The following is a 17,828-nucleotide window of genomic DNA, read 5'->3' on the forward strand; positions in this document are numbered from 1 at the left end:
TAAGATACTTACGAAGGCGGGTGAAACACAAATCTTGACAATTCAGACTTGTATATTGTTTGAAAAGTCAACTTGAAAACAAAAATTTTTTTTGTTAAGTTGAAATCGTCACATAAAATTTTCCAAACCTAGTTGGCGCTACAGGAAAATTTTGATCACACCGCCTTCGTGATCAACTTGAAAGTGTCTTAACCTGTCCTTTCAGAACCTTGCCTGCAATAGGGCAAACGCTCTATACAGTCACGCGAATAATAAATTTACTGTAATAGATTATTGGTGAAACACCACTTTTGATGATTTCGGATTTTCAGTTCAAGAAAATGTGTCATAAATAGGGAAGAATTAACGAAATTACCGACCGTTTTACAGAGTTTCTAATGTTTGACGTTTAAAACGTCCCTTTGACAGATGGAAGAGACCTGCTTTTGATCCTAACGGATTCAATATCATTATACAGTAGCGATATTGTCATCAAGAAAGGAAGGTCAGTCGCCATCTGTACATATTTAAATTGTTTCAAGTTCGGAACGAGGGGCAGATAGGAGAATGGAGTTGGGAAACTAAGGGTAAAATCTAATACAATTTAGTACTTTTCTTCATAAAAAATCTGCTGTCGCTGAATGGGAATGAATCAATGTGAAGTTGTTACACAAAAAAATAGTCCAGTGAGATTGAAGTACTATAAAACAAGGCATCAGAACAGTCGGAGCGTTTGCTGCGACTTAGCCCCGTACGACCCGTAATCCTATTTCGTCCGTAACCATAATACGTCCGTAGCCGTAATAAACCCGGAACCCTAATACATCTACAACCCCCTAACACACCCGCCCTGAACAAAAATAAAGTTTTACCGAAAATGCACCCAAAAATTGATCGCTGTTCTGAATAGAGGGACCCTAGAGGAGTTCAAAACGATGGTCCGTTAAGCTGGACCAGATGCTTCCCCACACCCATACAACTAAGGAAAAAATTGTATGGGCTGGGGAAGCATCTGGTCCAGCTTAACGGACCATCGTTTTGAACTCCTCTAGGGTCCCTCTATTCAGAACGGCGATCAATTTTTGGGTGCATTTTCGGTAAAACTTTATTTCTGTTCAGGGCGGGTGTGCTAATGCGTCTGTTACCAAAATGCAAGTCAAGTTGGGCATGGTCAAATTTACTGAAACTGTTCATTTTTAAAATTGCGCATAGCGCAATTATGAAAGCCCGTACGAAGTACCTCTCAAATAAAACCAACAATTTACGACATTATTTGAGAAACCCAAAATTTTTTGCCACCATTCTATTCGGCATTCAATTATCTCTCAAATGAAACTAGCAAAATCGGATGTGATTTACTCGATTTATGTGCAAAAAACACTTAGCGCCGAAGAGCGGCCCTACTCCAAGGGCCCAAGCTCGAAACTCTTTTCGCCACATTCTATTCGGTATTCAATTACCTTCCATATACAACAAAAATTAGCAAAATCGGATGAGATTCACTCGATTTATGTGCAGAAAAACACTTAGGGCCGAGTAGCGGCCTTAGTCCAAGGACCCAAACTTGAAACTTTTTTTGCCATCATTCTATTCGGCATTCAATTATCTCTCAAATGAAACAAAAACTAGCAAAATCGGATGAGATTTACTCGATTTAAGTGCAAAAAACACTTAGGGCCGAGTAACGGCCTTAGTCCAAAAGCCCAAATTTGAAACTTTTTTCGCCACGTTCTTTTCGGTATTCAATTACCTTTAATAAAAAACTAAATCTAGCAAAATCGGATGAGATTTACTCGATTTATGTAACACTTAGGGCCGAGTAACGACCTTTGAGCCCTCCCAACAAGCACACGTTGCATCTTACCCAAAAACAATGTTCAGCAACTTTGTTCTACTCGTCAGTACCTTTCATTTGATACATCACAAGCAGCCATTGCGTGCGTATTTCGGTAGATATCGTCGAAAGACTGAAAAACACTTATAGGGCCCTAGCTCTGGAAGGGCCGACCCTACCATGCCCATTTTCGAACTCGACCTTACTTTTGTCGATACCAATCGGGGAAAAAAAGAATTTTGAAAAAAGGTTGTGATTTACTCAAGCTAGAGGGGTCACAGACGGACGGACGGACGGACGGACGGACGGATGGACGGACGGACATTTTTTTTATTGCGGATTCGACGTCTATGAACATAACCAAATGCTTTGCCCTTATTGTCTGCTTCCAATTCAACATGTTACAAACGGCATATGAATCTTATAAGCCCCCAGTACTTCGTACGGGGCTAAAAATGTACCGCCTCTACAGGCCAACCGACTAGGCGAATAGAAATCCATGAAAATCCAACCAAAAAGATATCTTTGAAATTTCAGAATATCCTCACAAAACCATTGGTTTTTCAGAGCATTTCCTTTTTGACAATACTTTTACAACAAAATTTACAATTTTACATTTCACACAATCTGTAATGAGTGTGTCTAACAAAACATGCTTAAATTGTCAAAATTTGTGTTTCACTGCCTTCGTGATTAACTCAGGAGTGCCTTAACCTGTTCTTTCAGAACCTTGGTTACAATGGCGATGCCGTTATTCTTCAAGGATAAGACTGACTCATTATGAACGCACTCACAATTCATGTCAAAATAATAGACTGCTAGGGAAATGTTATTTAAACTAAGGTTCTAAGGAACAGGTTATGACAGCATCGAAGGAGGTTGGCATCAAATTTCTTAAACGCACTCATTACATAATATGTTAAACGTCAAGTGAAAGAAATAAAATTTTTGTTAAGTTGAATCGAATGCATCAATACCTGCAACTTGACGCAAACGAATTCAATATGTGTGCAACATAACGAAACTAAATTCTTCTTTATTTCAGTGTTAATATGCTTTGTCTATGACGAGAGTAGGGACTAGTAACGATCCAAGGGATCATATTGCTTGTACAAAACACAGATGCATACATTTCTATAGGTCTCTTCAGTTAACGAAACTAATGGATAAGAAAGATCTTAATTTGAATATGTAAAAAATGCAAACAAAATATTGTGCTGCCTTCTTAGAGAAGGTTGCTAGGCTATACAGCATATTGCATATCCACCAATAATTAAATTACAAAATATTTATATCAAATTTGACTTTCAACCAACGTTTTCGTCAATGACTAGGTACCATATGCAGCTTTGAAAGTCATTGAAAAATTGCACTTTACAATTGTAATTTGACCGCTACTAACTTTATAATGTCGTTTATAATGAATCGATTAGCAATAAATAAGTGCGTTGAATAATGAATCAATATGAACAAAACAAAATGAAATGGAGCTGGTAGTGCAGTGCAGAGTCTGCCCAAAAAAGTGAATAATCGATCGTCAGTTGTCAAAATTGTTTTCTATCAGCAGTGGAGAAGATCATTCATTTTGTTTTCCATGAAAATTCTGCTCAGAGATTCTAAATCACAATCGAAAAAGCGACCGCAACTAATAGCCTACTTTGATCTAACACCACTGAACTGGCATCAATGTCTCTGTCACCACTGTTTCGAATGTCAATAAAATAAACTGGCATCACTGCCCTGAGTGTCAATTTGACGTTTCTAACAGTTTGTGATAGTTCGAAACGTTTTCCGTGTGTTGATCAAATAGAAAATAGAAATAGAAAATTTTAGTCGAAGCTATTACAATTAACCGAAAATTGTGTGAAATCCATTGAAAAGAAGAAATGGGTGAGAAGCGGAAGAATATGGAGGACGAGATGTCCAGGTTTGTACAACTTTTTTCTGTACAAATTTCCTACTCTAACCTCTTTGTCAATGTCAATCGTTTGCGTGATTCCGAACACTTTTCTTTTACTGTTTACACCGGAGACTAAAAACAATTACTTGAATCACCACAATGCCAACTGCGAGCATGAAAACAATAACTAAATGGCTTTGAGTTGGAAAAGTTGTGACAAAAAAGGGAATGAGGAGACTCTCATTTCTTAAATAGGACCTTTCATGTCTAACTTCTTGTGAGAGCGTCCTTTTTGAGGGTCACTCTTTTCAATTATTTACAGCGATGACTAATTCTCAAATTGAATTCTTTTCAGATTTGAAGCAGAAATCTCAAACCCCAACTTATTCGTACCGCATCAAGTTCGACCAATCATCGGATCATCAACGTACAGTCAAGTGCAACAGAAGCTACAAAATCAGCCATCTCTACCATCAGCAACAAACGTCTCATTGTCCGTTCCTCCACCACCAAATCCACCGGCTTTCATTTCAACATTTATGCCTCACGCACACGCCGAAATGCCCGAAAAATCGTACAACTCAGAGCCGACACCAGTAGTGCTGAGCAGTGCACCAAAACTGTACACAAATCGACCGACCGTGTCGATGCCACACACCCATGCCGAAATTGTGAGCCATCATGTGAATCCGACTCAACAGATTGATATTTCGTCGATCCAATTCGATGTGACACAAAAGCTGAAGAAATTAAAAGCGGAAAAGAGTGGTCCAAATCCGATTGCTGAGGCGGCCATCCAGGCTGCGAAGGCTTCATCGGCGCTACAAAATTTTCAAATCAACGAAAAGAGAAAAAAAGACAAAAAGGTAAGCGAAACGGGTTCCAGTCAGCCGACCAAAATTACCAAAATTTATTTTTCTCATGTAGACCATTCGAACAGCTGGCGGACAGGTATGGGAAGATCATTCGCTTGCCGATTGGGGTGATGATGACTTTCGGATATTTTGCGGTGATTTGGGGAATGATGTTAACGACGAACTGTTAACTCGGACTTTCAATAAATATCCGTCATTCGTTCGAGCCAAAGTGATAAGAGACAAACGCACCGGCAAGAGTAAGGGATTCGGATTCATCAGTTTCAAAGAACCAGCAGATTTCATACGCGCCATGAAGGAAATGGACGGTAAGTTTACAAGAAAAACTCTTTATTTTGTTCACGCGACCGACATTCGTTTTGTGTACTCTTCATCCGAGCGGTCCCCATCCATTTGATACAAACAGATTGGATAGCTGACTCGGCCTCTTCGTTGTTGTAGTATTTTTCCGACGATTCTGTGGGGTTGAAGGTACCGGTGGTTTGACGGTTGTGGTGGTTGCAATCGGTGTATTCTTTTGTTGGGTTCGTGCGTGGTTTGAATATATCACAGTAAACGGTACGCTCGATTCACCCCAAGCCCTTGTTAGGTAGTAATCTTTCGAAACAATTTTCGTCGGCGCCATATCGATTCGATTCACGTTCGTCATTATCACAGTTAGCGCCAGAGAAGCAATCTGTAAAACAAAATAAACAAAAAGTTTACCTTTGCACTTGCAGCTAATTAATTCGCAATCTTAATGGGAATGTTATTATGGGAGATCTTCTTTGTGTGCAGACCATGTTTGATGTCAGTATGAAAGGAATGTAACCCCGATACGAAATACGGAGAGTGGAATTCAATAATATTTTCACAAACGAGCAAAAAATCGGAGTAAACAAAATCTATTTTTGAAAATAATTTTTTTTTGTCGTAAATAGAAAACAAAAACCCGATAATCACGCCGACGGGCATGATGAGTAAGTGATCTTCACTGAACTTCAACACAAACAATTGAGCGAATTGAAATGTGATCACGACGCTGCAACGTTCTTCAAAATATTTGATTTTTTCAACGTCGACCAAGCGGGACCGGTTTTATTCCGATAGTTTTGTTCTAATCAAAACAAAAAATTTGTCGAGAAATTTTTCCGTTTAACGCAATTCCAGCGGTCGAACTTGACGGATTGATTTAAAATCTTTGACATGCGAAACCCGTACATGTTTCAAGCACTACTTTCGACACACTCAGCATGTAAAATCCATTACATAACTCGGGATAAAAATGAAAAGTCTCATTTTCGTGAGCTTATGGACCTCGGCTACCCCTCGGATCAATAAAATTTACACGAAAATGCTATTTTTTATCACCAGTCATGTAAGATCTATTTCATAAATGCGATGCTATTAAACTCTTTGTCTCCTCTCAAAAGGTCAAGGGAAAATGACATTTTGTTCAGGCTTCGTCTCATGACAGTCAGGGGGAGAAAATGCCCATTTCTCATCTTTTATTTTGAAAGGGAAGAAAGACCAAAAATTTTAATTTTGAAAAATTACGTTATAAATTGCTGTTTTTGTTTCGTGGGAAAACCAAGTTAATCACCCCTCACACATATGAAAAACGATGTGTTTACCTCTGGATCTGGAAGGAAATAGAAGAGTCCAACTCGACCGCAAACCTAAACTCTTGTTGGAATTTCTTATTATCTTCCATCGGTCAACAGTCATATGTATAACAAAAGTCCAGTCGTGTGAATTTTGTTGATTCGAGGCGAAGCCGAGGTCAATCAACACACGAAAACGTAACTTTTCATTTTTATTCCCAGTTTTGTAATGGATTTTATGCGTTACGGAAGTCGAAAGTTCATGAAATTCGATGAAAAGAACGTTTTTCGACCCGCACTAAGTATTACAGAACTCGAGATTAGAATGAAAAGTCTCGTTTCATTCACACGAAGAAACCTCTACTTTTCATTTTCTTATCACTATTTAGACGGTAGTCTTATCCTCACACACTTTGCTGCATATTACGCTGATCTCATATCTCATACAGACGTCATAGGAATTCAGTCAAAGATTTCACTCGATAATGCTCGGTTTTGAAGATAATAAAAAGGATAAATAATCGAGAATGTTGGGGTCAGTTCGTCGTTATGTTCGAAAGATATATTTAAGTTTCTCAGAGATCGAAACAGTGGTAAAACGTACCTCGATTTCGTACGACATTATGCCTGTCTAATGGCATGGATTCGTTGTTGATGTGATGAGTGCATTTAGCATTCTATGTTAACCAATTTAATGATGATCGGTTTAGCTTTTGGTTTAACAAATTCAACAAATTCAGACACATTGCACATCGTGTCTGTAGAAGAATCAAACTACTCATGCATGAGTTGAGCATTTGACTTGTTTACAGGTTTGTTGCGTATGTGTTTACACATCATTCTCATGTGCTTTTTCTTTCGCAGTCGTTATGTTAAAATGACAAAGTTTTCTTGGATCAGTCTATATAGAAATAGAAAGAGAAAAACATGTGTGAGTGTTGCAGGACTGGATTAGCACAATTTTTCATGACACGTGAAGTGCGCAACAGGACTTTCACCATTTAAAAAAAATTCGCAGACTCCCCATGAATCCAGTGAATGTCACACGCTTCACGAATTTGCAATTCTTGACTTGAAATCAATTACTATCTATTATCACTTGATACCTAAACAATACCAACTTCGGCGCAAGGGGGCAAAATAATGAAAATACGCAATGTGAGCAAAATCAAAACATTAGAAAAAAATTAATTTGAAAACCTAATGTCTCGTCAATCAATTCTAGGAATTCTGAGTTATCAGTTGACTCCTACATGAATTAGATTCAGAATAAAAAAAAACTTACAAAGAAAAGCGCAATAATCAACTTTATGATCTTGTCAGCGAATTGCTAGACCTAGACCTTGTGTTTGATTTTATCAAAATTGATACTTTGATCGTACGCGTTTACAATTTCAATTGTCGCGCCGTTCAAAGTACAACGATCGGAGTTTCCGAAAAATGCGACTGACTCAGGAAGTGAACATTTTCTCGATCACATTTTTTTCTTGTTTTGTGTCGTCCAATCCACAACAGAATCATTTTCAAAACATTGAGATGTGCTCGTCGTTATGCGGTCATTATCAGAAATCATACCGTAAACGCAGACAAAAAAAAATCGTTGTTCGTCATATGTGGTCTTATGAAACAATTTTTTTTTTGTTGCGTGCTGATTCGTTACGTTATACCAGACGGTGAACGGTTGAATCTTGCGATATTATACGTTTTTCATTCGATGAACTTCAACCTTTTTCGTTATTTTACTCAGAACATCCACTTTTTTCGTCCTAATCAATTTTAGTTACTAATAATCATGGCAGAAAAAACGGGTGTAAATGTTAACAACTTGTTGTTGTTTGTAAATTAAAAACATTTTTTTCATCGTCTCTTCCAACAACAAAAAATTACATGTGGAGTGGTCCATCCTATCGGTCTACATACGATTGGTGGGCGCATGACCTTGATACTTATCCTATGCTGGTGTAACCTTTCGACAAAACCGTCCGATAAGATACGAAATTATGCTAATTAATGAAATTTAACCTGCCCAATTGTTATCAATTGCGTTCTCACGTCACAAACAAATAAACAAACAAACTCGCAAAAAATGGAAATTAAAATTATAAAAATAGACAACACCCAAGAACATCGTTTTCCGGGTTGAACAGCGCTGGCCATATGATTTTGATAGAAGTCATTTTTTGCTCATTATTTATTTTGGAAGCAAACGATTTGAGTAATCTTGTTTTTTGCCGGTGGAAAAATTCTCCGTTTTTTTTTATTAGAGACCGGAATGTTTTAAGGAATAACGGAAGTAATTTTCCGGATATAAATAACTTCAGGGAACTTTTGAGTTCCTTACGGTCGAAAGTAGGAACAACAAGAACTCACAGCATGAGAAGGGCTATTATAGGAGCGTTGACATACATACATACATATAAAAGGTACTCCTAAAGGATAGATGACTACTCCACTCCACTCTCAGGTGGAACAGTCAAATATTAATCAATTTTATATTTTTATAATGAAGCAATCTTTAGTTTAGACCCAAATTGATCACAAATGCCCAGAAACACCAAAAACAACAAATTCGAAATGAGATTTGCGATTTTTTTCCCAAGGTCAACACACCGTTTTTCACACCAAATTCACAAATAGTACATTTCGTACCTAGGACTTAAAGTCTTTTTTAGCGTGTGAGAAGTTTCCAGACAGAGCCGAAGGCGAGGTCTGGAATCGAATTCGCTAAAAAAGACTTTTAGTCCGTGGTACGAATAGTATTTTTCATATTGGACGGAGTCTTACGGAAGCTTTTGTTGTGAATAACGTTGTGTTTAACTCCGGAGACAAGTTGGAAATTACTTTTTCTCTGGAAAATGCACTAGAAATGCAATTCGAGACTTTTCTTCCCTTGTTGACAAAGAACTATTTTCTTTGTCATTTGAAATAAGGAAGTTGAAAAATAGATGATAGCGTAGGTAACGAGTAATTATTTTGTCTACACATTCCACAAGGGCACATTTAAAGGAACATAATTGCTTGAATATTTTGAAAATGCTTTACATGCTCTATGGCCACTCAACCAACTGTTATATAATTTCTCTTTGTGTTAATGAAACGAGCCATCAGAACAGTCGGAGCGTTTGCTGCGACTGAGCCCCGTACAAACCCGCATATCTATTGCGTACGTGACCCTAGTGCGTCTGTCACCCTACTTTGACCGTAAGCCTATTGCGCCGGTTAATGTAGTTAAAGTAAAATTATTATGAAATGTGTACATCTTACAAATTGCGCATAGTGCAATTACGAAGCCCCGTACGACGTTCCTTTCAAATGGAACAAAAATTTCAAATCGCCCTAAATTTTTTTTTTTTTTTGAGTATAAATACCCTAGTAGTGGCCTTAGTCCGAGGACCCAAATTATTTTTTTTTTCAACTACATTCTATTCGGCCTTTGATTACCTTCCAAATGAAACAAAAATTACGAAAAACGGATGAAATTTGCTCGAGTTATATGTAAAATACAGATAGGGCCCTAGTAGCATTTCACTTCTAAGGCCCTAACTCACGGTCCACTCACCCGATTTTTAAAAAAACTTTTTTTCCTGGATTGGTATTGACAATACCTATCACTTGCCATGTCATTTTCATTTCCATCGTTTGTTTTGCCATAAATATCACCAAAAGACCTTAAATCACTTAGGTGGCCCTAACTCACGAAGGGCCGACCCTTAATATGCCCATTTTCGAACTTAGCCTCACTATTTCGACTATCTTTCAGGGGAAAAAAATTTTTTATTGCAGATTACACACGGCATCGTAATCCTATAAGCCCCTTTGTACTTCGTACGGGGCTAAAAACCAAATCTAGGAAATACTTTAGTTTTTATAGGATTCGAAATAAGCTGGAGGATGTCATATAAATGCAGATGCAAGAACAGTATGTGAATATAAAATGGAAGAAGAATTCACATCTAAAAAGAAATTCTGTGACTGTGTGACGACCATTTTTGTTGAAAAATAATTCTTGTTCTTGGTTTCTTGTCTTGTTTTCTAAATTCGAGTAAATTTTGATGTGAATTCTGATTCAAAGCTCATAAAACTCCATTCAGCTAACTGAAAAATCATTGCCTTGGCAGCAGTGCTTATCATGTTCTGAAATATTTTTTTCCTCACAACGAAATAGTAACCTGATGTACACGGCAAGCATTATCACTAACATAATTAGAGATCTTATTACATGTGACGTCAGTAAAATTAAGGTAAGAATGAGAAGTGGATCAGCTGAAAAACATCTGTAGTAAAAGATGAATACCAGCCAACTAAAGGTTGAGAGTTTTAGGAATTATAGGAAAGCGAACCGATCTTTCACAGACTTGCTTAAATATTCCGAGCTTCAATTAAAACTTTTATTTTGAAGCAAGGGTGTATTTAACACGGTGAAATATCGAATATCTCTCTTCCAATTAAAAAAAATATTTGAAATTTATGTTAACTGTTGGTTTGACGAAAACGAATCACTAGAAAAGCATGCACTCTACCCTACAAAGAATGTCCAAGGGAAGGAACTTTGAGTAAAGCTTGAATTTAAATAGTAAAGCTCAACAAATTGACAACTTACCACTAAGTTCAAAGCCATGATCACCGGATTTGATCACAAATTGAATCTGCCTGAATTGAATATTTTTTGAATATCACACAATATAAATGTTAGCTAGGAATGTACTATGCCCACTGCACATATTCCATCGATGGTTGGCTAGCGATTTTAACAACTAAAACTATGTTCTGTATTCCACTATACAAATTGTATGACCGATTCTTGTGAAAGTCATGAACTGAATGATTGAGAAAACCCATACATGACTGTCGTATATCAACTGAAAATGGAGTTGGTTTTGTAAGTTTATAACCTACGGAACTTTGATATGATTTCAGAATTTTTCTGTTGGATTTATTTATTTCTTCTATCGTCGTCTGATATATTCTTGTGTTTGTTTTGATTTGATTTTATTTTTGGAATGGGTCACAAGTGATATTTGTTTGATTTGAGCATTTTTTTTTTCTTCTCTCCTACCTACAATTTTCAACGGGATAACTGTGAGACTTTGAACTTCAATTTCGAATAAAATTAAAAACAAAAAGCGGCGTGCGTTAGGCGTGTGCTATTATGAAGACAAAACAATCCAGTTTTTGGTACAGTTGCGTAAGGGGCACCCGTTCATAAATTACTCACTCAGCTAAGGAAAGGGGAGGTCAAAAATTATAATTTTTTCATATGAAAAAAAAAACTTGATAAAATGTGACTCTCAGTACAATGGTCCTCTTCATCCGAAACCTTCTTCAAAACGAACATATAATCTTGAACCTGCTGGACGTTCTTCTCAGAATTCCACAGCTTTTGTATTTGTAGAAATTATGAAAAAACTAGGTTCAGTTTATATAATAAGGAGCCCACATTTTTTTGGCTCTCTCACCCATTATTCGGTACTGCATTTTTGGATGTAGATGTGATTTAATCGTACAATCAAAATTATAAAGAAGAGCGTGTTGGAATAACCAGTTAGGACTCCTAACTAAGGAGTCCTCGAGATCATATTCACGAAAGTTAAAACTCTTCGATGGTACAGTTCGGTACTTTTCGACTGACTCACCAAATAATGTTCAGCAATGCTAAGGGTGGTGGAAAAAACTTGAGAGTTCGCGGAAAATTTGCCAACAACATTTTTTATAGAGCGGGAAATTATTTAAATTATTTTACAGGATACATGCGTCGAAAATCGTACTTTTCTTGTTTCAAGCGCTTCTTTCGACGCCCTCAGCATGTAAAATCCATTACATAACTCGGGATAAAAATGAAAAAACTCGTTTTCGTGTGTTTATTGACCTCGGCTTTGCCTCAGATCAACAAAATTCACATGAAAGCTCTACTTTTCATCTCTAGACCATGGTTTGAAACCTATGCCAAATTGTTATACTATCCTATACGAAAAACATTTTTTCTATGAAGTTTCTTATCTAGCGCCAGAAGGGGTACTCCATCTTTACAGTCACACATCATAAATCCAAGTTGATGCCAAAATGAAAAAATCGTTGGCTGGTTGGGCGTGCCATACAAGTCAAATTTTTGAATTTTCAAATTGTCAGGCACTGACACTGACCCATACAAAAAAAAAAAAACGGCCAGCTAGACAATGTAGGTTAAATGGAGACAAAATTAACCGCTACAGTTGCCTCATGTAAACGTAAACGTTTCTTACAATATGGACAATAATCATTGTCCTTTAAGTTTTTTGCCTAATTTTTTAAAATCCTTTTCCACTCAATATGAGCATATTGCAAGTCAATTAATTGTAACCCATTTTCTACTTCTAAAACGATGTTAAATTTTCGCAAATAAACACGCTCCGGATTTCATTGATCAGCCGTCATTCAGTGATAGATGAGTCCCATCAGCGTTGTAATCTCTTACTCTTAACTCTTAACACTGCAATATCAATTTTTAGAAAGCAAAACCTCGTTCTAAATTAGATCTTATTGCGTTCTTCTCGTTTCGGATGACGATAACATTGTTGTTGTGTCGACTTTTGTGGTTTTGTTTATTAAATGAAACTGTTTTACGATCTCTTTAAATTAATGTAACAAATTTCTATCATCTACAGGAAGATACGTCGGAAGTAGGCCAATAAAATTGCGAAAGAGTTCATGGAAGCAACGGAGCTTCGAAGTGGTTAAGCGCAAGGAAAAGGAGAAACAACAACTGCTGCAAATGTTCAACAAAACATAATTTTGTATTTACACCAGTACCAGTAATTTGAAATAAAGATCGCGTTCAGAAATCGAAAATATTCACAAGTTCAATGCATTTTCATTCATTAGAACTTTCAGGTCTCACATATCGTATCCTGTCTCAATGTGCACGACTCGGTAGCACATCCACAGTCAGCTTCGCATTGTAACTTTAGAGATGTACCAGATTCTTCATGTTCTAACTTCACATATATCCCAGATGCCTCGTCTGAAGCGTTTTTAACCTCATGCAGTAGTTCATCGTCCAAGTGATCAACAAATTGATGTATACTCGGTGCGGCCGGCAATTTGGTTGGATCATATTTCGTTATTTCTTGTGCATGCCATTGAAAATCGCCATTGTCCTCTACACCATTACCATCCACTACATCCATAAATCCAGTGATCATCGTGTCACAATTAAATGTAAACGCGCTCTCACCAACCGGTTTATCAATCGTCCAATTGGTATGGAACCGATAGATTAGATTAGATTAGATTAGATGGGAGGGTGTAAGCCCAGCACCTAAGCCTCAGATGGGCCTGTTGTGCTATTGTACAAGTCTCTTGATCATATGGACTGTGATTTTACATCATATCTCTCCCGACTTAGATTGTTCACAAATCGACCGTGTGTTAACGTCCCATACGTTGTGAATTCTCCAAGCCGTGGGTGGTATGCGAATACCACAACCATCACTAATTGACCTGTACATTTTCCCAAAGATGGCGCTATCAACATTGTCATGTTGTAGCTCTTTCTACTATTGACATTATGTCGATATGGTTTCTTTTATGGAGAAAGCGAATGTTGGGTTTTTTGATATTTCCGACTTTGTTACGGTCACGGCTATTAGTTTTAGGTAATAGCAAGTGTCTAATCACCATAGGCCATGAGTTGCCTCTTCGTATAAATCGCCATGCCACCATGTGACTGAACTCGTTCTGGCGTTGCAGGTTGTAGCGTTTGAATGATTCGTATTTCGTCATATCCCTTGACATCCATACAACGTATCAATCAATAGATCTGTTAAACCTCGCGGTCATTTTGGAGTACAAGATAGTTTCTGTATCTTGGGATTGTACCACAGCAAATTTGTAAAAATTTGCTATGTGGTTTTGGGGTGTCAAATGAGAACCCGAGGCGTTTGTACCTTACCTGCACTAAAATTGACTGCCAGATGCCATACGGCAATGTGTCATTTTCGTACATTAATCGAGCACGTAATTTAGCATTAGCTTCTGGTAGAGTCGATTGTTAATCCGTACACCGACGCCACGAAGCACATGTTAAATAACAAAGGAAATAACACAATTGTTGATATCGCACAATGAGGCGAGAACAACTTTATTGATCAAAGAGAAAATGACCTACGAGAACAACACTTTGACTTCGTTAATAAAACCTTTAAAATAATTTCACCATTTAACCATTACAGCAAAATAAAAACACCAAAGCCGTAAAAGTTGGCACAGAAATTAGACAAAATCGAAAATGAATTCACACACAGCCACACAAAAGAAACACTTTTAGAGAGCAACGCATAAACACGTCCGTTCTCTGTGACTGTGACTGTGCTGTATGGAACCGATAGTTCTTACTACGAATTTCAGCCGGACCAATGCGCTGACCATGGCACCATGTCCCATGAAATGAACAATCGTCTTCGATGTGCGCATACGTACCGATACCATGCCGTAAGTCAGCATACCACTGACCCTCGTATTTATCACCATTCGGATAGATGTACACTCCATACCCATGTTTCGAATTGTTCTTCCATTCGCCTTCGTAGGTCGAACCGTCTGGGTAGGACATTAGGCCGAAACCGTTTTTCGAATCCGATTTCCATTCACCGTCATAAACGGATCCGTCTCTGTACACGGATCGGCCTGTACCGTGTCGTTTCTCTTTGTGAAAATCGCCCTCATACGATGTGCAATGTGGCTCCGTTTTCGTATAGTTACTGAGTTCCTGGGTAAGATATGTGAGGTTTTACGTTAATGGTGTGATGCTACTCGTTGAACACAATGTCATATACCTTGCTATGAATATTTTCCATTTTCAAATCAAGCTTTTCGCATAGGAAAAATCTATGCGATTGTCCAAGCAACAATTGCTATGCTGGGTTGCTTGATTGAAAAGATTTCAAATTTTCCATGTAATTTGTAACTTGATGCAATTGGCGCGATCACTCATATTCGATTTCGTTAAGGTCCCTGACCGTGATTTGTGGTATCGTGGCAATTTGCAACTTTGTACGTCATTTTCTTGGAATCCTTTGATAGTCAGGAGTAATGTTTCGGGTGAATTGAAGTGCAGTGACACTAATTTCGTTTGGTGTAGCGCTAAAAACTTCTATAGATTGAATAGAATGTGAATGTTGTAAGAGTATTTGGTTGCTAGGAATCTCGCGCCGCGTCATTCACAATAATTCACATTTTGGCACATTTTGTATAAGGAAGCTGTCACTTTGTGAGTTATTGTGAATGACGCGGCGCGAGATTCCCTAACCCCGAGTATTTCAATAGGGCTAGAATTCTATTGACATCGTTCCGTGCAAGATCCTACGCTGCACTTGCGCGAGCGGTAATGAGTGTGGTTGGCATACTCATTTGAAATAAAAAGAGAGTTAAATACCCAATTCCTTGTAAGTCCGAAGCCTAATGTATAAAAAAAAGAGTACCGGTTGCTCAGAGGAACACTTAATAGAAGCCCATTACTGATTTTAGGGATGATTGCAGTTGATATGATCATTTAAAACTTGGAACAGAAACCGGACCTGACGGTGTCGGTCAATTCACTCTCCCTGTTTTTTTAAAATAAATATGAGAAGGTCTCGAAAGTGACCTGAACGTTGTTTTGGGTGTATGAACTTCATCCAACTAGTTCTGATTTCTACTCCAAGAAAGAAAATGAACCAATCGATGCAAAGTATAAAAACACTGAGTGCCTTTCTATATGTGTCCTGGATGGTATTGACCCCTAGAAGGCAAAGCTACAGTCGAAAAAAAAATCTCAATGCCTGTGTTTGTGACTAGAGGTAGATGATCGAAAGCCGAAAACATTAACTTTTCTTATGGAGCTATCTCCAAATACACGAACTCTACATAGTCTTTCGGAGGGTCGTTGGAAAGGTAATTGAGAGTACTTTCGGGTCAGACCTTATTGGAATTCAAATTCACATACACTGAGAAACAGAAACACCAAAAATCTGTTTCTCCGAATTGCTACTGGCCTCAGCTTTCCAACAACAACAAATATATACATGGATGAAGGTACCTTTGGAGAGTTTATTTGAGAGTTGGTTCATCTACTCGAAGATTTACGAACAGGGATTGTTAACGAGTGTTCAAGAGTTGCGTAAGCAAATGTGTAGACCTAATTTTGAACAGAATCTCGTTATTTTAATTCCATAATAACTGAAAGCAAACCTTCAGCGGATCTAGGGCTCGGAACAGATCAGATCAATCTGATTTTTTTTCAGATTGAACTGAAATTTTTCAGATCTTAATCTGATCTGAAAATTTTAATCTGATCTGATTCTGATCTGGAATCTGAAAATCTTGAACAGATCAATCTGAATCTGATCTGAAATCTGTTGAAGCGGTAGGTTCTTTTTACATTTTCACTTCAAACATTACTGAAAGAGTTATAGAAAATATTGTTGACACTTTGGGATTCACAATTGTTTAATAGTTATTTATGTAACAAGAGGTTGACAAGACATCGTGTGCGATAATATACCGTCATACGATTCGTGTTGGATACAACGTTTTATGCAATTAAGAAAATCAAATAAATATCGACGTCAGAAACACGTTGCTTTTAATGCACTAGTGCGATAAAGTCCCTTGCAAATCCATTATCGCACTAGTGCGATAAAATACGTTCATATAACATTGCACACAGCTGCGTAAGTTGCAATCATCACTGAATTGCATAAAACGAATTTAATGTCTTCTCTATGAATCAATAATACATAAAGCGAACTACGATTTGCAATTATTAGCAGGTCACGCAGTACTAGTTTATACTGAAAACTACAAAAGCGACACCTTCATTTTCATTGCTTAACACGGTCGTTTATTGAAGTTTTATATTTAAAACTATAAAAGCACCATATTCAGCTACAGCTATAGGAAAATTGCTGACAAGTGGAGAAACCGTCAACAAAAAACATGCCTATTGTGAAATCGACAAATAATTGAAACGGTTGAGAAAAAGAAAAGCGTGCAAGTCGGCTTTTTTGATATAGGAATACCTCTTTCACATTTCGTTAAACGTGTCAGGTCTTCCCTAGAACGACCATAGGCATTGAATCAGATCAATCTGATCTGATCTGAAATCTGAAAATGCCAATCTGAATTTTCCAGATCAGATCAGATTACATTCAAGCTTGATCTGATCTGATCTGAAAAGTTCAGATTCGTCATTTTCAGATTTCAGATCAGGTCAGAACAAACTGTTCCGAGCCCTAAGCGGATCACAAAAAATAAGGAACTTAGATGTCGGGTGAATTTCAGTATAAACGACCTTTATGCACTCTTGAAACATTGATCGTTATCATCTTGCATCTCACCCATACTCATATTACACTTAGCATCAAAACCACTCTTCAGACTTCCTTTGGTGTCGCACTAAATGAATGGTGGAAGAGTATTTCAACTCGAATTCACCCTAAATTTGGTTTCTAGGTGTTCTTGCGGATTTGTATTACCATCCGGGCTTCCATACCTTTGCATCCTTTCGGATATTGTTCGTCTTTAAAAAAAAAATAAAAAATGGTTCGGGCTCTGGCTATAGTTTTTAATCAAGAAAAGAATTTGGTTTTTCGGTTCGGTTCTTTACGTCAATGAACTTTAATTTCAGGGGTTCGGTTCGATCC

General features: G+C 37.5%; 2 protein-coding genes across 2 annotated transcripts; one reads left to right on the forward strand and one right to left on the reverse strand.

Annotated features, from left to right (window-relative positions):
- The first annotated feature begins 3,567 nt into the window (after nt 1–3,567).
- Nucleotides 3,568–13,005, forward strand: LOC119078576 (RNA-binding protein 42). The gene is made up of 4 exons (XM_037186152.1): nt 3,568–3,740; nt 4,069–4,579; nt 4,641–4,896; nt 12,813–13,005. The coding sequence occupies exons 1-4, from the start codon at nt 3,700–3,702 to the stop codon at nt 12,935–12,937; spliced, it is 933 nt and encodes a 310-aa protein (XP_037042047.1). The 5' UTR covers nt 3,568–3,699; the 3' UTR covers nt 12,938–13,005.
- Nucleotides 13,006–13,034: 29 nt separating this feature from the next.
- Nucleotides 13,035–15,095, reverse strand: LOC119078620 (radial spoke head 1 homolog). Its single transcript, XM_037186216.1, has 3 exons — nt 14,982–15,095; nt 14,535–14,914; nt 13,035–13,422 (listed from the first exon to the last, which is right to left on the reverse strand). Exons 1-3 carry the CDS (start codon nt 15,000–15,002, stop codon nt 13,035–13,037), a joined length of 789 nt encoding a protein of 262 aa, XP_037042111.1. The 5' UTR covers nt 15,003–15,095.
- Nucleotides 15,096–17,828: the final 2,733 nt, after the last annotated feature.

This window comes from Bradysia coprophila, unplaced genomic scaffold (assembly GCF_014529535.1).
Source record: "Bradysia coprophila strain Holo2 unplaced genomic scaffold, BU_Bcop_v1 contig_297, whole genome shotgun sequence".
NCBI classification, from domain to species: Eukaryota; Metazoa; Arthropoda; class Insecta; order Diptera; family Sciaridae; genus Bradysia; species Bradysia coprophila.

What these genes read in the sequence shown, in the direction of transcription:
- LOC119078576 (XM_037186152.1), top strand. Translation starts at nt 3,700, where the DNA reads ATGGGTGAGAAGCGGAAGAATATGGAGGACGAGATGTCCAG. An exon ending in ATGGAGGACGAGATGTCCAG is followed by an intron (nt 3,741 to 4,068) that starts GTTTGTACAACT and finishes AATTCTTTTCAG; the next exon opens with ATTTGAAGCAGAAATCTCAA. An exon ending in CGCCATGAAGGAAATGGACG is followed by an intron (nt 4,897 to 12,812) that starts GTAAGTTTACAA and finishes TATCATCTACAG; the next exon opens with GAAGATACGTCGGAAGTAGG.
- LOC119078620 (XM_037186216.1), bottom strand. Translation starts at nt 15,002, where the DNA reads ATGGAAAATATTCATAGCAAG. An exon ending in TGGAAAATATTCATAGCAAG is followed by an intron (nt 14,915 to 14,981) that starts GTATATGACATT and finishes TATCTTACCCAG; the next exon opens with GAACTCAGTAACTATACGAA. An exon ending in GCTGAAATTCGTAGTAAGAA is followed by an intron (nt 13,423 to 14,534) that starts CTATCGGTTCCA and finishes ATCTAATCTAAT; the next exon opens with CTATCGGTTCCATACCAATT.